The sequence below is a fragment of the Phyllostomus hastatus genome, unplaced genomic scaffold, assembly GCF_019186645.2.
Source record: "Phyllostomus hastatus isolate PE091 unplaced genomic scaffold, TTU_PhHast_1.1 phas_contig_148, whole genome shotgun sequence".
Classification (NCBI taxonomy): Eukaryota; Metazoa; Chordata; class Mammalia; order Chiroptera; family Phyllostomidae; genus Phyllostomus; species Phyllostomus hastatus.
In genome coordinates this window covers 10,766,575-10,786,097 of record NW_025333607.1, presented here as the reverse complement: position 1 = coordinate 10,786,097, position 19,523 = coordinate 10,766,575, and the positions used below count along the sequence as shown (strand labels likewise).

At 51.7% G+C, this 19,523-nt stretch overlaps 1 protein-coding gene across 1 annotated transcript in view; it reads right to left on the bottom strand.

Annotated features, from left to right (window-relative positions):
- KIF26B (kinesin family member 26B) overlaps window positions 1-19,523 on the bottom strand; it is a 373,660-nt gene that overhangs the window by 92,794 nt on the left and 261,343 nt on the right. Inside the window, exon 5 of the mRNA XM_045860137.1 lies at window positions 16,592-16,772. Within this exon, the coding sequence (XP_045716093.1) occupies window positions 16,592-16,772 (181 nt within the window). The remainder of the gene's footprint in view (window positions 1-16,591; window positions 16,773-19,523) is intronic.

Here is a 19,523-nt window from a genome sequence, read left to right as displayed (position 1 = left end):
TGCTCTGCACCCAGGCCCGCGGTCCGCACGTCAGAATCGAGAGCCGAGGTGCACAGGGGCACGAGTACGTCAAGGAACCTCTGACAAGCCTTTCCCGTCACAAGCACCCCAATGCCACCCCTGCACCCTGTGCCCGTGACCCACGGGGGTTGCCAAAGGCGTGGAACATACGGGGCTTCACGTTCCGAAGATCCGGAAACTCAGACAAGGTGCCGAGGAGGAGGCAAGGCTGGCGTCTGGAAGGCAGTGTGGGAAGCCAATATGGATGCGGAGAGAAGGAAACACGGGCCACGCCAAAGGGAAAGAATACCCGCATTCGGTGGTGGGCGGAATGCGGGGTGAGGAGAAGAAACACGGAAGCGAGGCTCCTGTTTCAAACCTGGTGGCACGGTCACCCGACATCCTTGAGTTCCAGTTCTGCCATCCGCAAAGTGGCACTGGAAAGCACCTGTCCCTACCGCACTCATAAGGTAAACTTAAGGTTTGCCTCAAGGAAAGGTCATATGAAAAAAAGTGCTCAAAAACAGACAAAAGGAACTCTTGATTATTCGGAAAGTCCCTGGCTGGATTCTTCCGTTCTGTCATGTTAAGGGGACAGGTTCCTGAAGGCCCGGTGGGGTGCTCTGGAAGACTCTGTTTGCCCAGGCTGGGCACAGTATACAGGGGAAGAAAGGGAACTCAAGTGGTGGTCGTGGGTCCCAGCCTCCAGCACCCAGACCAACGTCCAACCAACTTCCAGGATGAGGACCTCAGCTTCCATTGATTACAAGAGATATTCTTCTTCAAACCCAACCAAACTCTTTCAATGTACCTCAACCAACTTCTCCTTTCAGGCCAGGGGACACAGGACAGGATGAGTCATCTTCCTCGTCTTACACTCGGCCAGAGTTGTACCCCGCCTGGCAGAGAACGCAAATCACAGAACTCGCCCCCCAGCTTTCAAACCATCTGCACCGCATTCCCCTCGTCTCCACGCTGGTTTAGCGCCGTGTGAAAGCACAGCATGGATGGAGAGTGTTAAAATCCTCGGAGTTCATGGAACTCTTGGGATTGTTTATTAGTTCCCATGTCCTTGACCCTTGTTATGACAATGAGTGATGAGTCAGAAGAGGCAAGAGAATTCATAAATTAAACCAATTCTCCATGACCTCAGTTGCTTTTAAGAACTCCCTCAGGGAGCTCTGAGACCCCAAAGGCCAGAGTATGGTGTCGCTGGTCCAGACCCGCAGCGACCCAGACACTCCCTGTTCCTTCTGATGCCTCTGCACGGAGCAAGGGAAAAGCCTCGAACTTTATGTGATGTTGCATGTGCCTTTCATGCCTCTTACACAAGACTTTGAGAGCCTCTTTCCCTTTTAATTCCAACCAAGACTGAAGTTGGGTGAAAACTCTGGAACAGGGAATGATGACAAAGAACAGGGACAATGACACGCTCCTCCACCACCCTGTCTTACTGGCACTCTTAGCATTTAAAGGAAGAGCGGTTTTGTCCTGATATCCAGACGCACGACACCCCCAGAATTGCAGCGGTCAGCTAATGGGAACCGTTCAGCAACTAAGGCGGTTTATGGGAGACTTTCGGGGGGAACCGCTGAATTATGGGTATGGTTTGAAGAATGCGAGAAAGCCCCCCGGACCAAACCTGTGGGGAGGGGACAGCTCGCATTCCCGCCCCTGGCCACCCCTGCACACCACTGAAGGCCGCGGGAAGGAAGCTCAGCGTTGGCTGCGGATGGGACAGGTCACTTCGGGCCCTTGTCTTTCTCCCAGGGACCCGCCCAGCCGCGCCTGGGGACGGGAGGTGGGAAGGAGCTCCGAGAGGGAGCGGGGGCTGGAGGAGGCAAGTCGGCCTGGGCTGGCTCCTGAAAAACCACCCGGAGCGACTCCGGTGCGGTCGCTCCTTGTAAGGAAAGCTCTTCCACGGATGGAATAAATCTCAGTGGCAGGAAGAGAGCTGCCACGTTGCCTGGCCGGCAGCATCTGGAACATCTCCGGGGAAATGCTAATTGCTGGCCTTTCTGGCTCTGGTCTGCAGAGACAATAAACGCTGACTGTGTCCCAAGATGGGAGCCACCTGATTAATCACCAGTTGCTACTTCTGACCCTTTGCCCCGGCTGGGGGGTGGCGGGCAGGGCTGTCCACGCGGGGAACCCAGTGGACAGATGGGAATGTGCACGCTGTCGATCTAAGTCTGACCCTGTGCTCTTGGCTACCAACGGGAGGGTCAGAAATCAGGGTGTTGCCGCCGAACGCTTTTGCTTTGGAGGAAGGGAAGGAAGAGGAGGAAATAACTTTTTCCCTTAACTTCTTTTTTTTCCTTTTTTTTCAAATGTCAGCATCAGCAATTGCATCTGGAATGTGTATTGTCTTCACTCATTCACTCTTTCATTCGTATTTTACTTTATTCCAGAAAACTTTTAGTACAGTGAGCACAATTATCACTTAACTTGCCATCAGCTCTCAGGACCCTGAATAAATGGGAAAATTAATTGTGGGACCTATTTTGGGGTAGGAGCTGGTACCCGGATGAGTCGGAAAGCCGGTAAAGGCTGAACCAAAAAGAAGCACCGCAACCCAACGTAAGTGTTTTGCGTCTGGCCGGCGGTGGCTGTGATTGTGGGAAAGGGCTCACTGAGCTCTCGTGGGAAATAGAAGCGTCATCTTCATGAACTGAGTGTCTTGAAAGCAGGGCCCCAGCAGCAAGTGAAGTCGCCTTTGTTCCGTGTCGATATATTTCAGAGGTTGAATGCACCCTCTGGGAGGTGATCAGGTCGTGAGGGCGGGGCCCCCATGAGAGGCTTTAGTGCCCTTGTACCAGAGACCCCACAGAGCCCCCTCAGCCTTCCCCCCACACGAGGACACAGGAAGGAGCAGCGGTCTGGGAACCAGGAAGTGGGACCCCACCAGGCGCCAGATCTGCAGCGGGCACCTTGGTCTTGGACTTCAGTCTCCAGAACCGTGGGAAATGCGTGCTCGTTGTTTAAATCCCCGCCTACGGCGCTCTGTCGTAGCTGCCGGGGCGGACTGAGACAGGATGCACATGCATTGCCTACACAAATGCATGAATGTGTGTAAAGCACTTAGAAGAGCATTCACAACAATCTGTGCTAACTGTTCTTACTAGCGACTGTTATTCATGCTACCCCCTCGTTAGCTGGGATTCAAAGAACAATGCTAAATCCGAATTTCAGAGAATGGGTCAAGTGGTTCTCTCCACAGAATGATGCTCCATGACCGCACAGTTATAAAATCTGTTCACTAACCAGGTTCGCCTGTGCGGACGGCACCACCTTCTGAGTTCCAGGTTTGCTCTTCTCCCAGGAGGGGAAGCTGCACACACCAGGCGGCTGCCCCTGCATCTGCAGCTGCCCGGGCTGTGCCCCAAATGGCCAGCTCTCATCTTCCGCCACCTACTGATGTCCACTGTGCCTGCACCATTGCGGCCTCGTTATTCATAAGCCAAGCTCAAGTTGGAAAGCGCTTGTGCTGCTGGGCTTCGGCACCGCCTCCTGTCTGCCCCTCGTGATAAACAGCCACCCAGGAGCCGAGAAGACTCTGGCTCCCCAGGTCACCCAGAGACCAGCCTGGGGGCAGCATTTGCCCCTCTCCAAGGTGCTTTGGCTTTTCCTAAAGGGCTGGGGCCACCCTCTGCCATCTGCACGGGCTGCTCTCAGTCAGGCCTCTCCCGGGACCAGACGGACGTGCCCTTCATTGCACCTGAGCGCCCTCAAGGGCTGTGACATTGAAGGTGAGAGCCCAGAGTCCAGAATTCTCTCCGGAGTCCAGGGGAGTCCAGGAGAGGCCGCCTGGGTGGAGACCACCGCCTGAAGAAAACCCTGGGGGGCAGGGAGCTGGCAGCTGGAGGGGAGGACGCCTTCGGGGGAGACAGCCCACCTGACAGCCTGGGGAACAACTTGAGATCCCCTTGGCAGCTTTCCCAGGGCAGGGAGAGACTGACAGGTTGACAGGCCTGCGTTCCCCCTCCCCCCAGAAACACGATGGTCTCGAGAGCTTCACGGAGTGAGTGGCATGTTTCAAAACTCTGCACCCCGAGAAAGCAGCACAAAACCCAAGTTCCCTCTCTGTAGTTCTCCTAATACAATTAAGGACAAACTGTATCCCTGGCCGGGTAGCACAGCTGGTTAGAGATTTGTACTGGTCGGGTAGCTCAGCCGGTTAGAGCACACGCCAAGGCTGCAGATCCAATCCCCAGTCAGGGCACAGACAAGCATCGACCACCGAATGCATCAATGAGTAGACGGCAGATCCAACAAATCACTCTCTCAAATTGATAAATATTTCTTAAACTATAATACAGTGAATTAGCAGCCAGTGATCTCGGGACTTTGAAACAATTATCATGAGAGATTTAAAATGAAGTTAATATCCTAAGCTACACTTTTCTTCCACAGGAAAGAAATAAAACAGCAAGTTGTAGGGTGCAGAGTTGCACACCTAGCTCAACAAGCCCTCTCCCCTCTTCGGAGAACGGTCTGCATCTTGGGGTACCCAGGTCTCCTTCCGGGATGGGAAGTGGCCACAGCAGATCTCAATGCATTTAGTGAATGAGCGTCTGTCCACTGAAATGAACGAACACCGAAAAGGTGGGTAAGATACAGTCTCTCTCCTCCTCAGTTCGTAGCCTGTACGGGGCCGTGCACAGGGCGTGGAGGTGGGGCAGGTGGGGCAGGTGGAGGCGCCGAGATGCCAGGCACAGTGCTGCAGGGATGGGCAGAGGGGTGAGCAGCGTTTTTCCAGTCCGAAAAGCGGTGGAGAGATGAGCATCCCTGGCAGGGACGAGGGCGGATGGACAGACAGAGGAGCAGGAAAGGGCCTGGTACGTCGTCAGTAGCATGCGGCATGGCATTCAAAGCTCCTGTCTGCAGCCAAAATGTTGACAACAGTGATTGGAAAAAAAAATAGATCAATCCAAGAAAAATTAAAATAAAAAGAACAAACCCTTGTCACTCACTGTCCATTGGGTAGTAAAACCAGAATTCCTCACATTTTAATTTAAGTGCTACGAGCCTGCAGTCCACAAAGGCTTTGGGAAGAACACACAATAGCTTCCGGCACGTGTAGTATAGTGACGGGCTGTGTTGCTCACACAGTCCGACGACAAGAGTCCCGCCTCAGCCCCCGTCTAGGGCCCGGGAGCATCTTCGGCAAACCCGCCTCACTTAGAAAACGTGTGAACAAGCCCTCCCCTGCGGCACCTCCTCCCCGGCCCGGGGGTAAGACAGGCACTGAGACCCAGGTCCCCCGAGGGACGCTGTCACGCATTTGGCCTTGCAAATAAATGCGTCTTTCCCACACATTATGTTCTCATTCGAGTAAACGGTGACTGAAGTTATCCGAATGGAATGGCCTGGGAGGGCAGGCTCCCTGTCCCTCCACCTTTCTGACCTCTGGTCCTGGGGGAGCAAACACTGATCCGGCCCCTGCCACGGGCCGGGGGCGGGATGGGGACGCGGCCTGGTCAGGTGTGGTCCCTGCCCTCAGAGAGCTCCGGGGAGAGGGGAGGAGGCCAGACTCAACTCAGCAAAACGCAGGCAGCGCTGGGGCCTGGCACAGGGGACAGTGGGGACAGCAGGGGTCTCAGGGAAATGTCCTGGGGAATAACACCCCAAGGTGAGGTTGCAAAAGATAAATTAAAAGTGAAGGAAGAAGACTGGTGGGGGGCAGGGGTGAGAGGGGAGGGCAAGACCAAAGGCCTGGAAGTGGGAGGAAGCGTGTCCCCCTTGCAGGACCGAAAACTGCTCACCAGAATCCAAGGGGGCAAGGCAGGGGGCGGGCGGAGCGGGAGACCTGGGAGCAGCTCAGGCAGCCCTGGGCGGAGTAACCTGGAGTTCCCACTGAGGCCAGTGGACAGCAGGGAGAGCTGGACACAGGAGCTCTTCCTGCATTTCCCCTGCACTGCTCGTGGGACAGAGGAGGGAGGACTCTCGGTTGGAATGGAGGCAGGGCAGCCACTGGCATCGTCCAGGCTCAGCATCCTGATGGGCCTGGGGACCACTCCCGTCCTCCTCAGACGGAGCTCACAAAGCCACAGGCAGCCACCCGCCAGCCCTGCAGCCAGGCGGCCACCCCCTGCACGCTGCTCTGGCTCCGACCCCAGGAGCCTGGCTGTCTAGGAGTCAGCAGTCCTGCTAGCAGCCAAGATGAAGTTCTCACCCCTGCAACCCACAGCTGTCAGCGACTGCTGTCCTATCGATAGCTGCTGTTTGCTTCCCTCGGGGTCGCCACTTGCCCCCTGGACCTGGGAGAGCTGCAGACTAAATGCCTCATCTTTAGTTTGTGTGTGTGTGTGGGTGGGGGGGGGGGCATTCCCTGAGATGGGCCTTGATTTGGACCTTTAGGCACACACACCTGTATTTCACCTGTGCGGCTTCTCCTCGTGGGTTTAAATCCCAGTTCGGGTCCTAAGCCTGGACTCACATTCCCTCCGAGCCTGTCTCCTGAAGACCCACTTACAGCTTCCACACACCCACGCATCTCGGCAACCCCCCTCCCAGCCTTTCCTGTGGTGGGACATCCCGCCACGGCCTGAGCCCCACAGGGCCCATGGGAGGGGTGGTCCCACACCGCACACTGGCCTCCTGCCTGCTCTCTCTAGCACAGCCGGTGGAGGCTTGCAGTTAATTACCCCGTGAGAAAGTAGGTTTAGTTTCCTCACTTGGCAGAGAAGGAACTCAGGCCCAGAGAAATGAGTGTCTTCCCGCTATGGTCTGAATGTCTGTGCCTCCTCCAAATTCATGTGTTGAAATCCTAACCCCCGCAGGTGGTGGTATCAGGAGGTGGGGCATGTGGGAGGTGATTATGATAGCGGGCAGAGCCCTCGTGAATGGGGTGAGTGTTCTTCTAACAGACCCCACGGAGCCCCTTCATCGTTTCCACCCTGCGAGGGTACAAGACGTCTGCGAGTTGGAAGGGGGCCCCCGCGGGATCGCACTGGCACCCTGATCTCGGACTTCCAGCCCCCAGAACCGTGAGGAAGGTAGGTCTGCTTCTCCTCTGCTGCCACCCAGGCCACAGCGCTTGGTTAGAGCAGCCTGAACATGCCTGGTTGCACGGCAAATGGGGGAGGGGCGCCGGGGTCCTAGGCAGGTCCTCTCATCCCCTGTTCCCTCCACTGCCCCGCCTTGGACTGCGTAAGCTCTCACACCGCTGGCGGCGACGATGAGGGGGAAGGTGAGGACGGCGAGTGCTTCCCTCCGGCCCCTCCACAAACAGGTCTGCACGGCCGCTCAGATGCCAATTCAAGCCCACTTAAAATCGGCGATCCTGTTCAGATTTTTTTGGCCACCTTAAGACTACTATGTATGAACTCCAATTATTTATATTATTCAGGCTATTTGGAAAACTTGAGAAACCTAAAATGAAAACAAACAAAAAACCCAGCATCTGTTTTTGCGTCCACTGCACAGCAGGTGTCTCCCACACGACGCCGGGGGCCCTGAGCAGGCAGGCTCCGAGTGCTGGTCGTCATGTGAGCACTTCCCGGGGACCACAGGGGCTTCGGCCGTGACTGAGGTGGGGACACGTCACGCACTGCCTCGTTTCAGGTGTGTGTTTCACAGTGTGACTCTTCGGTGGGGACGATTTCAGAGACTGAGAGCTCCACCTTGCTAGGGGAGTGGGATGGCCCGGTTAGCCACGTGGGATAACAGGAGAAACAAAGCATCTTCCTACATATTAATATGCTGAAATGTGGGCATTTTTGTCCTGCAGATGGAGCAGGCTGTGGCCGGCAGGGACCGGTAGATGTGACACTATGCATCTGAAACCAGTGTCCCCGCCAGCCAGAGCTCTGGCTGAGGGCTGCCGGTGGTCGCCTGCCACAGGGGTGTGGGGGTCTCCAAGGTCTGAGGTTTTCCTCCCAGTGTACAGCTCCCCACCTCACTCCCTGAGCTGTTTCTGCACTGTCTCTCCTCTCTAAGCTGAGCTGTCTCTGCACCGTCTCTCCTCTAGAAGCTCCACTGAATGTGAACGCCACAATTCTCCCAGAGGAACTGTTAAATGACCGCGACAAAGTGGTCTGCCAAAGGAACTCCCCAAGAAATCCTCATCTCAAAAGCACGCAGTAAGCGCTTGGCCAACACTGAACCGGCCACGTGTGTGTTTCAGGTGCACTATCCTCGGCATTGCTCTTTCCCCCTGAATGCTCGGTGACACTCCCCGCAAATCACCTGCAAACTCGGGGTGACTTTCCCCTGTCCCCCCAGCCTTCTCGAGGGTGCAATCTTCCTCTCCCTGGACACGCTGCTCCTCACTCCCACTCGTTGCAGTAGTGGGCGCAGCCACTTTCTCCCACCCCACACCTAAATCTGGGCCGACCCAGCCCTTCCCGGGACTCTGAGTGTAGGGCAGAGAGGACAGGAGTCTGCCCAGCCTGCCGGTGGAAGCCGTGAGACCCGGCGCTTTTGCGCTGGCGGGTGTGAGGGGGAAAGCTGGCCTGAACTGAAGATGAGCTAACGAGGCGGGGGCGGGGAGCACGACCACGCACTCAGTGGCTGCTCAGTGGGGTGCTCCCCGCCTTTTCCCCATCGGGTTCCATGAGCACCGGACCCCTCCGGGCATTTACAGTTCCTGAAGTTTGAGTTTCCAATCCTGGAAACTATAAAGACTTCTAATTAGTACAAAAATCCCTCCTCCTTTACCTCCCACCTCCCATCCCCCTTCCAGCCTGCACCACCTTCAAGCACCCACATTTTTCAAGGTAACTTCAGAATCTCACCTGTCACAGATGCTAACAGAACAGAAGCAGCCTAGAGGGAAACCAGGCCCCACTGGAATTCTGCAAGGCAGAGAGCTCCTCTCTCGGCCGTACAAGCAGAGAGGGGGTGTCACAGGGGACGAGAGCGCACCTCAAGTGGCAGACAGCTCTCTGTATGACCTTGAACAAGCCCCGCGCTCCACCGGACCCGTGTGTGTGAAGGGAGGAGTACAACTTCCATATTACATGCGTTCAGGGGAATTCTATCCATCAGCAAAGGATAAGTGAGTTCTCTTAAGAAAGAGTCGGCATAAATACAAATGTTTTGCATGCCACCGTGACTCATTCATACGAACTAATTGCAGGGAACTTGCAGGTAGCACGTGCAAATGCTAAAAAGCAACCGGAAGCACATGCTCCATGCCTGCTACCTGGCGGCTGTCATCGTGACACTCTACGAACACGGCAGGGAAGCTACCGTGTGCTCAGCCACGAGGAGGGAGCTCGCTGGGATGCCAATTATCTTGCACAAGTTTCAACCTTATCCGCCATGATAATCCGGAGTGATGATAATGATCATAGGTGTTTTTAGTTGGAGTTGTCTACCTAAAGAAGCACTTGTACCTCTTCAAAGACCAATTTCTGGGATTCTTAAGGGCAGAGGCCATTTTGAACTCACCTGTGTATCCCAAAGTAACCAGCACACAGCAGGTGCCCGCCTTGTGAATGAACAGATGGACAGACACGTGGATGGACGGATGATGGACACCTGCACGAGGACCGGGGTCAGCAAAGACAGGGGAATGACCCTAAAAGGACTCTGCTGCACTCCACATTTTCATGTCTTTCAGTCCAGGGGGTTCCCTCTGCCTAGCACATGGCTAAGCATTCAGGGATATGAAAGCAGGGGAAACCAAGGTCCCCACCCTCCAGACTCAGTGGAGAGTACAAACTGTGCCCATCCGACAGCAATGCCTGCGGTGACAGCAATACCGCACAGAGCAGTACACGGTCAGCGAGGAGAATCTGCCCTCCATGGTGCGAGCACCAGCGACGCCAGGGGCACTGAAAGCTCCTATGCCGGCTCCATTTCTGGCTCTTTCATCCGAAAGTCAAACACTCTCCTTCCATGCTGGGGTGGAGAGGTCAGTGCGGCGGACTGCACAGTTATCTCTCTCCTACATTCACACAGTGAGGTTCTATCCCCCAAGGTGAGGGTGTTAGGAGGTGGGGACTTTGGGAGATAATTAGGTCAGGAGTGCGGAGCCCCCGCGGTGGCATCAGTGTGCTTAGAAGAAGAGATGGGAGGGCAGGCTTTCTCTCTCTCCCTCGCCCTCCCCGCCTGTCCTCCCCACCACATGAGGCACAGCATGAGGATGACCATCTTCCCACCAGGAGGAGATCGCTCCGCAGACACCAGGCCCGCCCTCACCTTGATCTTAAGTGTCAGTCTCCTGAACTGGGAGAAGTAAGTTTTTGTCATTTCAGCCACCCAATCTATGTTTTTGTTTTGTTTTGTTTTGTTTTGTTGTTATAGAAGCGGGACTAGACTAAGACAATATTACAGAGCAGAACTAAGACAGACTTGTAGATCAGTACGAGAGACCAGAAAGGGTCTTAGGTTGTAGCTTTGAATAGCTTAAACAGTTTCTAATTTAAAAATCCTTCAGCTACTCAGAAACTATTTAACAATCTAAAGAAAGTTACCTTCTGCATTTAAGAATGTATCAGAATGATTCTCCCCTCCATAATGATACCTTTTAGTTCAATGAAGCATAGAAAGGAATTCAAACGTTTCGCGATACAAGTTATTCAATAGACAAGAGCCCTTCTCTATTCTGAGGCACAAAGGAAAACTTTCCAATTAACTCAGGAGTTTGGACTCACCGTTCTTTAGAAAATATTCCTATCAATCCCATTTTAATGGGATAATTACAGCAAATCGTGATTAACTTCCCTTTCAGCCATCAGCAAGAGAAACACGTGGATAAGATGCTAGAAACGTTAGCTTAAAATACACCTACTGTTCCCCTTCTCTTGATATCACTAATTGTCTAATTGCACTGAACCTAACTAAAATGTATTTTATTTTTTGGACAAAGAATGATCAAAAGCCCTATTCTGGCATTATAATCCATCTTACTGCCCTTTGGCTAATTGAGAAAGTGGCATTTATTCCAGAGAGAATTCTCTCATTTTATCTCGTGTTTTCATTCCATAAGTCAGGATGCTAATTAGGGATTACAGGTGCCCTGGGAGGCCCCGGACCTATCCTCCAATTACAGTAAAGGTTTCTAGCCTTTAAAAAGCCCCCAAAGAAAAATCACCTTCCCGCTCCTGTCTCTGCGTGCACACAGACACACACATGCCTAACCACGCCCACCACGGCCACTTAACACCTCAAGAAACGGAGCCCGTAGCATTGAGACTGACAGTCACAGAATGGGGGGATGGGGCGGGGAGGGATGATGAAGAGTCTCCTGTTCAAATTCTGCCCTAAATCTTCATGAGTGATCACCTTGCACATTCAAAAGTTAAAATTCTTGGATTGAGCGCGGGCTGGGAACTAAAGTGTCCCAAGTTCGATTCCCAGCCAGGGTACATTCCTGGGTTGCAGGCCATAACCCCCAGCAACCACACACTGATATCTCTCTCTCTCTCTCTCTCTCTCTCTCCCCCGCCCGCACTCCCTTCCCTCCCTAAAAATGGATGAATAAAATCTTTAAAAAAAAAATTCTCCCACGTAAATAGATCAACAAATTGTTCCATCTCGTTGGGCCTCAGTTTCCTCATATTCGAAATGAGATGACTGGACAAGCCGACCTATGAGCAGGTCCCTCGCCGACACGTCAGCCGTGCTCGCTGTCCAGCTGGAGACAGCTCGCTGTCCAGGGAGGCAGCACCGTCTCCCTGCTGCCCGTGTCCTGGGGTAACTCCCACGCTGAGGTGTACGTGGGGCCATGCACCAGCGGGGTCTTGTCATTCAGCTGTGCCACAGTGTTTCTCCCTCAAGACCACAGCTTCATCGTGCAGGACGGACCCTGCGGTGCTGAGCACCTAATCAGGACTGCACAAGTGCTAAACAGAGTTACGTAAAACTGTCCGACACTTTCTGAGTGCCCTTGACTTACGTAAGCTGGCACTGATGGGGGACAAAGATGAAAACGTAACTCCTGCTTTCGATAAGCTTACAACCCGGTGAGAGGAACTGAAGAGGATGTTTCACTGCAAGGAACCGAACACTCACACCCACAGGTACTGCCGGTGCTGGTGGCTACCCACGTCAGTGTGTGGAAACCAGGGATTTGTCCGGAGACCCCAACTCCTGACCCAAAGCAGGCAGGGACAGTTCAGAGACCTGGAAAATGTACAATCGCCATAAAGAAAGTGGAATGCAATTCTCCTCTCCCTGGGCTCCCAAAATGACCATAACCGACCTGAGAAATAAGGCAGGCAACTCTCTGGGATACAGGACCAAACTCTTCCTCCCTGTGTAGCCAGGAGTCTTTTCATCCCGTTTGCTCTGTGTCGCTCCCTCGGGCAAAGACAAGCCTGAGACCGAGCATTTTGTATATAGCGGTGTGACATCCTATCGGAAATCTGGTCGGAAATCTGGTCAGCCGCTGACCCTTCAGGTCTCCACCCACGAGGCAACGGGAAAGTGCGTCCATACAGCTTGACCGGCAGTGTTACAGGCAGTCACGCTAACAGTGAAGAACAAAACCGCGCGGCACTGTCTTTAGACCCATTTTCCCTGACTTTTCTGTCCAGTGGCCTCTAAAGGGTGAACACCGCCCTACCATGTCTCTGTCATTTGCAGGAATGAAGACGGCTAATCCACGGGGTGGGGGGGCGCTCGGCAGGGGGAGTAGGACCCAGTCCCCGTGACTTACGCCGCGCAGGCTGGCCCTGGGAGCAGCAGCACGTGCATTTCCGATCCCTGCGTTTCTGGGGCGGCGCAGCTGTGTACCGCGCGTGCGCGGGCCAGAGGCGGCGCAGGGACTGTGCGGAACCCTCTGCCTCCGGGGGAAAGAGAGACGCAGCGAAGATTAACGAGTCAGAACATTTTCCCCAAGTCTCCTTTCTCTTGAGAGACGGGTTGGAGGAGGGATCAAAATAGAAAGGAGAGAAGGAAAAAAAAAAACCCCTAACAAGCTACATAACCAAAGCAGACTCACCCAAAACCTACCGAGTGCAGAAAAGACGACTGTAATCAGGGAGTGCAAGGTCACAGAGTTTATTTCCCAGAAGCGTTGACAGTTTAGTGTACGAAGCCATCAGCTAGCTATCCCGACGAGTGCGTGTGTACGTGTGCGTTATTTACACAGTCTTCCCAACACACACCACCAAAAGAGAAAACTCACAGTTCCCGGTTCCCGTCTATACATTTAAGAAGGGAGCAGTCACTGGTGAGTGAGAAGCAGAATCCAGAAGCATCTATCACAATGGAATTCATTGTTTCATAGCTACTCGAAATGAATTCAAAGGCTGGCACAAACCTCCCTACCCTGTCCTCTCTGATAAAGCTTCAGGCTGAGGAATGGTAGAAATCACAGTCAGGAATTCAACAACCCGCATACTGTTCAGATGACCCAGGCCTCGGTGGGCTAGAAGGCATGGAGCTCTTTCCTCCGTGTAACCTGGCATCTCCTCTTGTGCCAGGGAGACCGGTGCCAGCCATTTCTACTCGCTGAGTAAACGAACAGGAGCTACATTAGGAACTACTTTAAGAAACCTTATTTTAAGCCCTGACTGGCATAGCTCAGTGGATTGAGCACGGGCTGCAAACCAAAGTGTCGCAGGTTCAATTCCCAATCAGGGCACGTGCCTGGGTTGCAGGCCACGGCCCCCAGCAACCACACATTGATGTTTCTCTCTCTCTCTTTCTCCCTCCCTTCCCTTTCTAAAAATAAATAAATTAAATCTTTTAAAAAAACTTATTTTAATCAAATTTTTCTATCTTTTTGCTTTTCCCTTCTTGTAACAGAATGCCAACTGAACGAGAATCTCGGCCTCCTCTTCTACACAATGTTCAGTAAGGGCTTTCTAACTGAATGGCTTTCTACCCTAAAAAATGTTAATAAATCTGTAAAGGGAAAGGGTCTCTACTAAAGAGCACATGTGGTACTTTTATTTTATCCCCCAATGCATGCTATTAGTTTACACACCCAAACAAGAGAAAGTTTGGCAATAAACTAAATATAGATAATGCAGGACCTGGTGACATGAGCCAAGTGGTGTGTGTGTGTGAGAGAGAGAGAGAGATTACTCAGAGAATACATGTTTATATGTGCTCATAGAAGCGAGAATGTGCTGTGACTGGATCTGATAAATAGTGCTGGGCAGGAGACAGATGACTCCCAATCAGGGGCTGAGAAGGAGAGAGACTAATGGCTCCAGCCTTTACTGCATAAGAAGGATGATCTGGCCGGGCCAGCCGTCTGCTTCTGAGTCGCAGTCAGAGGAGCCCACCAAATCCCCTGCCTTTGGGGCCACACTGTCCGCAGGGGAGAAACCTCCATGAACGGGCGTGGCTGGTGAAGGGGATCCACCCTCACACACACGACACAGCCTTCCTCTGGCCAGACCAGGCGACGTGGGGATCCCCAGGAGAAGGAAACGGCATCTGTAGCACAGGACGCTGAACGCCAGGCAAATATTTCACGGGGACCTAGAGTGTATGGAGATCAGGATATGCCCTCCCCTTCCTTTGCGGGGACGTGGCCCAGAGGAGCTCATCAGCTACAGCTGTCCCCTGAAGCAGCACCCACCGGAACGCAGTAAGTCTACAGCTCGTCATGGAATGGTTCAGGGACGGCAAGCCCTCCTCCACCGTCCGCGGCTTCACTCCCATCACCGCACTGCATGTACGCTCTGCCCAATCTTCTATGAGCTTGCGAACCCCAGAGAGCCTGCTCTCTTGCAGCCAACTCTCCCCTACAAGAGTTTTCTCATATCCCCAACACGCATTGGGGGGCAAAGGCTCAGTGCTTACCATTCCAGCCTTTGGAGGGATTCCTAGAGATTATGAAGCAATTGTTATGAAGAGATGGTTTATTTCCCTTCAGACATTCTTCTGGGAAGAGGACAATTTGCCAACACGCAGGAGGACTGTTACCACCCGCGTGATTTCACCATTACCGTTCTTACCTTAAAAAGCGTTTATGAGTTTGTTTCATCTGGTCATTTATTTTGTCTTTTAGATTCTACACATAAGTGAAATCACGTGGTATTTGTCTTTCTCTGTCTGACTTATTTCACTTAGTGTAATACCCTCTAGGCCCATTCATGTTGACATGAATGGTAAGAGTTCATTCTATTTTATAGCTGAGGAATATTCACTTTGTAAGGTATTTAAATGTGCAACCACTATGTTGTACACCTGAAAACAATAAGTAATATACTACTGCATGCCAACTACTATTGAAAAATAAATAAAAGCATTGTTACGTACCCATGGCGTGGCTACATTCATATACTTCTCGAGTTAAACAGATAATATGAATTGCTCTAGAAGCTTGCGATCCATAACAAAGAGCTCTGACTTTAAACTGTGACACAGTAACAAATGAATCTTAAACTTGGGCATTAATGAATTGTGCAAACAAATTTCACTAAGAGCAGTTGCTGACTTAGGAGAAGAAACCACTTTCCAACAGATTAGAACTATCATTTACATAGAAGCCAAATCAGCGGAATATAAACAGGGACTAAGCCGCTGTGATCCCCTAATCATCTTTATCATTCATTAAGGATGTCTTTACAAGGCCACTTCGTAGTACAGTTTTGTTACGTAACTTCGAAGTTAGGCGGAATTATTTTAAGTCTGTAATTCCAACTTTTCCTTAAATCAAATCACCCTTTGGTGCAGGTTGGTGAGACACTCAGGACTAACTGGAATAACCCTCCAGGATACAAGTGTTGTTCAGGGTGGGGTTCTGCCTCATCTGTCCCTGACTGCAAGCCTAGTGCCCACTACGTGCGCCTGACACATTGTAGGTCCCCCATAAACATTCGCTGGGTGCTGCGATCTGCTCTAGGTGCTGAGGATCCTGTGCTGTGTGCATGGCATGCACAAGTCCTGTCTTCCTGAATCAGCAGCAACTCCCCTCGGCAGGACCTGCCGGTTTCCAAAAATGCAGCCTGCACGACCCGTGTTAAGTGGGCACTGACATAGGCCAGAAATAAAAGAGCTACAGCAGCCCCTCTTTCTTTTGCTAAACGTTTTTGTCCGTCTCGGCTTATTTAGCATTCGGAGACTGCACCAGGGTTGCTCCCCGCAGCCGTCTATCAGAAGGGATTCAAAGATGGCGTGGGGAAGCTAAGCTATCCTAAACATGGCTGAGTAGCATCTCAACAGCCTCCCTGCATCTTTTTCTAAGGATCTGTCACGATTCAAAATTACATTTCTGGGAGCAACTGAAAATGCTCCCCAGAAATCCCATCGGTGGTCGGGCCCAAGAGCAGAAGCTGTGCTTTGTCTGAGGAGGTGAGAAAAATGAGCATGTCACTGCGAATGTGCAAAGCATCCTTATGCCTTCCTCCTGCTCTGCGTCTCCTCTCGGGCCCCTGCCCCTGCCTCCCGTCACTCCCAGCCTTTCTTTGAAGGGCTACGATTCTGTCCAACAGGACAAAACTTTTTCATGCCCAAATCCCATCAGATCTCTAATAACTGGACTGTCTTCATTTACTATTTAGTATATGTCACCCCCCAAAAACTTTACAGGCCTTCCAGATGAATTTTATTTTGTCTCCTTTTGTCCCTGCTCCCTCCTTTTTTTTTAAACAGATAAACCGGAGTCCTGATTTTCTTCTTTCCCCAAACATAGAACCCCACACCGCCAGCCCGTGGTGGAGACGGCGGACGTGCCTACCTTGCCCAGGCCTGGGGTGTCCTTCACCTTGCTGACGGCCCGCAGCAGACACGGCGGGGCCGGGGGAGGGGAGAGCTGCAGAATGCCGCTGAAGCTGGTGGCAAAGAGGGGTGACTCGGCGACAGATGTAGACGGTCGATGCTTCTTCTTTTTAGAAGACAGATTTAACTTCTGGGCAGCTCTGGAGAGGAAAACGCAGAAAGCGAACAATAAGGGGAAACGTAGGGTACCATCGAACACGCTATGTTACTTCATTTGCTCTCAAAGAACCTTCTAGCACTTGTTGACACTTACCAGTTCTCTCCTCGCCCTCCGGGTGCTCTGCCGCACCCTGAGCTACACCAGAGTCAACTTAATGAGCTACCCAGTCATTTATAGGGCAGAAAAAAAGCCGTAAAAGTGCCTGGTTCTGCAACGGGGATTTACAAAGGATTGTTTGTTACCCACAAACACTCCGCATAAGCGTGAATAAGGCTGGTCATCTTTAGGGATAAACAGTACCTATTAGGTTAATCACTCCATAACTTCTCTAAGTATAAACCCAAGTGGGGGAGACAACTGTGAGTTATGCAGAAATTCTAACACCTTGTAAAAGCCAGGCCGGCCTGATGGAGAGGCACAGGGCGGCCAGTGAAGGCAGGCTGTGTACGTGCTTGTGGAAGAAAAACACACATCCCGTGCAGCAGGGAAAAATAAATCCCACCAGTTTCAGAAACATAACACCGAGACAGAATCAACTCCAGCCAGGGTGTGGAGTGCTGAGAATGCGGGCTGCTTGCTTACAAAACAGGCTTGTTGTGCGGGGTGGTCTCTCACTACAAAATGCAATTCATGGACTCGTCGGAGGGGTTGGAGGGGGCGGGTAAGTTTGCCCAGCATCACCACAAACATTGGTTGTTTGGTCGTATCTTCCCCCATGCAAATGCTCAGTAATACTTAAAACGGCCATCATTGCAAAGAAAGAGAGTACAGGCTAAGGCATCTCACAGACTGTCATGTACTCATTTCTGGATCAGTTTTCGGTGTTTGTACTCTCTTGCTCGAAGAATTCCAATTCTCTTATCAAATATCATTAACCATTTGAGCTGCTGCTTAACTGGATGACCACGACTTGATTCTGTGCATCAAAACCTTATAACCCATCCAGAGTCTCACCAATTACGTAACAGGCCACGAGACAGGCAGGTCAAAGAGACACAGTCAGCCTTGTCAGCACTTCCTCCCCGCCACACCCCATGTTGGAGAGATCTGGGAAAGTCAGTTTTAATTTTGTAATTATCGCACTCTTGATAAACCTCCTGAGCTACAAAATTGCCTCTGCCCAGATATAGCTCAGAATTATTATTTTGAAGCTCGATTTTCCTGAGCCATAAACCTGAACATCGATCCTGCAAGAGTGAAATCCAGAGGAATAGGATCCGTGCGGAATGACAGATTTTGACAGCATGAGAGCCGACAGCATGAGTCCCAGTCCCTCGGCCAAACGTGGGGAATGCCACAGTCAGTCACTCAGCTGAAGGACGACGAGAAACGAAGATCTCCACAATGCTTCCCGTGCCAATCAGCGAAAAGAAAAACTTGGAATAACTTTTTTCATGATCTCATTGCCACTCTCCCTTCTGCAATTAAAGGCAAAGCGGAATCACTCCATGACGAGGCCACTGCTTCCCCTGACAGTTGTCATTACTCCGAGATTCGCTCCCTTGAACACACAGTGGCTCATTCAGACATGCAGGCATCAGAATCGTTTCTTCTGACACCCACCCCTGCGCTCAGCGACCCCTCCCTGCTTCCCGGACAGGCTGCCTGGCTCTGGGAGAGTTTGAGAGGAGGGGAAGAGAGGTGTTTCTCCATTTACAGTAGGATGCTTCTGTCCAGTGGCGAAAGGACCGGGTGGTGGCTGCAGTTCCCACCCCCCTACCTGTTGGGGTTCGCAGTTCAAATGGGACAGAGAGAAGAAAATGCTACTAAAAGGCAACTCAGATGCGGTAGTGGCCTGTCGGCTTCTCCCTTTTCCTTATCTCTACCACCCATGCGCACACACTCCCCCCACAGACGCCCTGCCAGAGAGAAAGCCAGGGTCCTTACAATTGAAGCACGTGAGGACTTAGCCAAGGATCTTTCTCCAGGGTTTGCCCGCCCCCCCCCGCCCCCGTCTCTCCCCTGCACTGACAACTCCAGTTTTCACTCTACACTAGATCATCTCCGATGACATACAAACATGCTGTTATTGCTCCCGTCTTTACAACTAACGGAATAGGTGATTTGATCAGTTTTCATGTCTGTTTCCTGTCTAGGAGGTAAGTCCCAGCAGGGCAGAGTTCATGAGTTCACGCATGTTTGCTGAATGAATGACCGGAGACCAAAGGAACCAGGGACATTTAGCCTAGCAAATGTAAACCTGGGGAAAGAAGGAGGTAGAAACTTTTTAAAAAAATCTCTCTTTAAGGAAATGAGTAAACAGTATGTATTTTTCAAGTAATAATGCCTGATCATTTCAAAGGCCATCGATTTGAATTTTAGAAAACCTTGTGAGGAAGATAACAGTACTATTTACCAAGAAATGAGGTTTAAAGGGTTACATCCAGAGTCCTTTTAATATCTGAATGTGAACATCTAGCCTTTTCAGACACGAGTACACAACCGGCAAGTCACTTCCATTCCGATGATGTCACAATATACACAAAGGGCCTCGTACAGGCCCTGGCATATAATTGACATCGGTATCATTACCACAAATGCGACTAGCAAGTCTTAATTTCTGCCTAGTAAGACAGAGCAAAAACGGGGCCTTTGTAGACTCTGTATGAAAATTAAATGAGTGCAGGTAAAGTGGCCGGTACACAGGAAGAACTTACTAGACGGCGCATCAAAGGTACCTAACAGGAAGTGGTGGAGCCCAGGATGAATGTACGTCCACGCGCCTTGTACT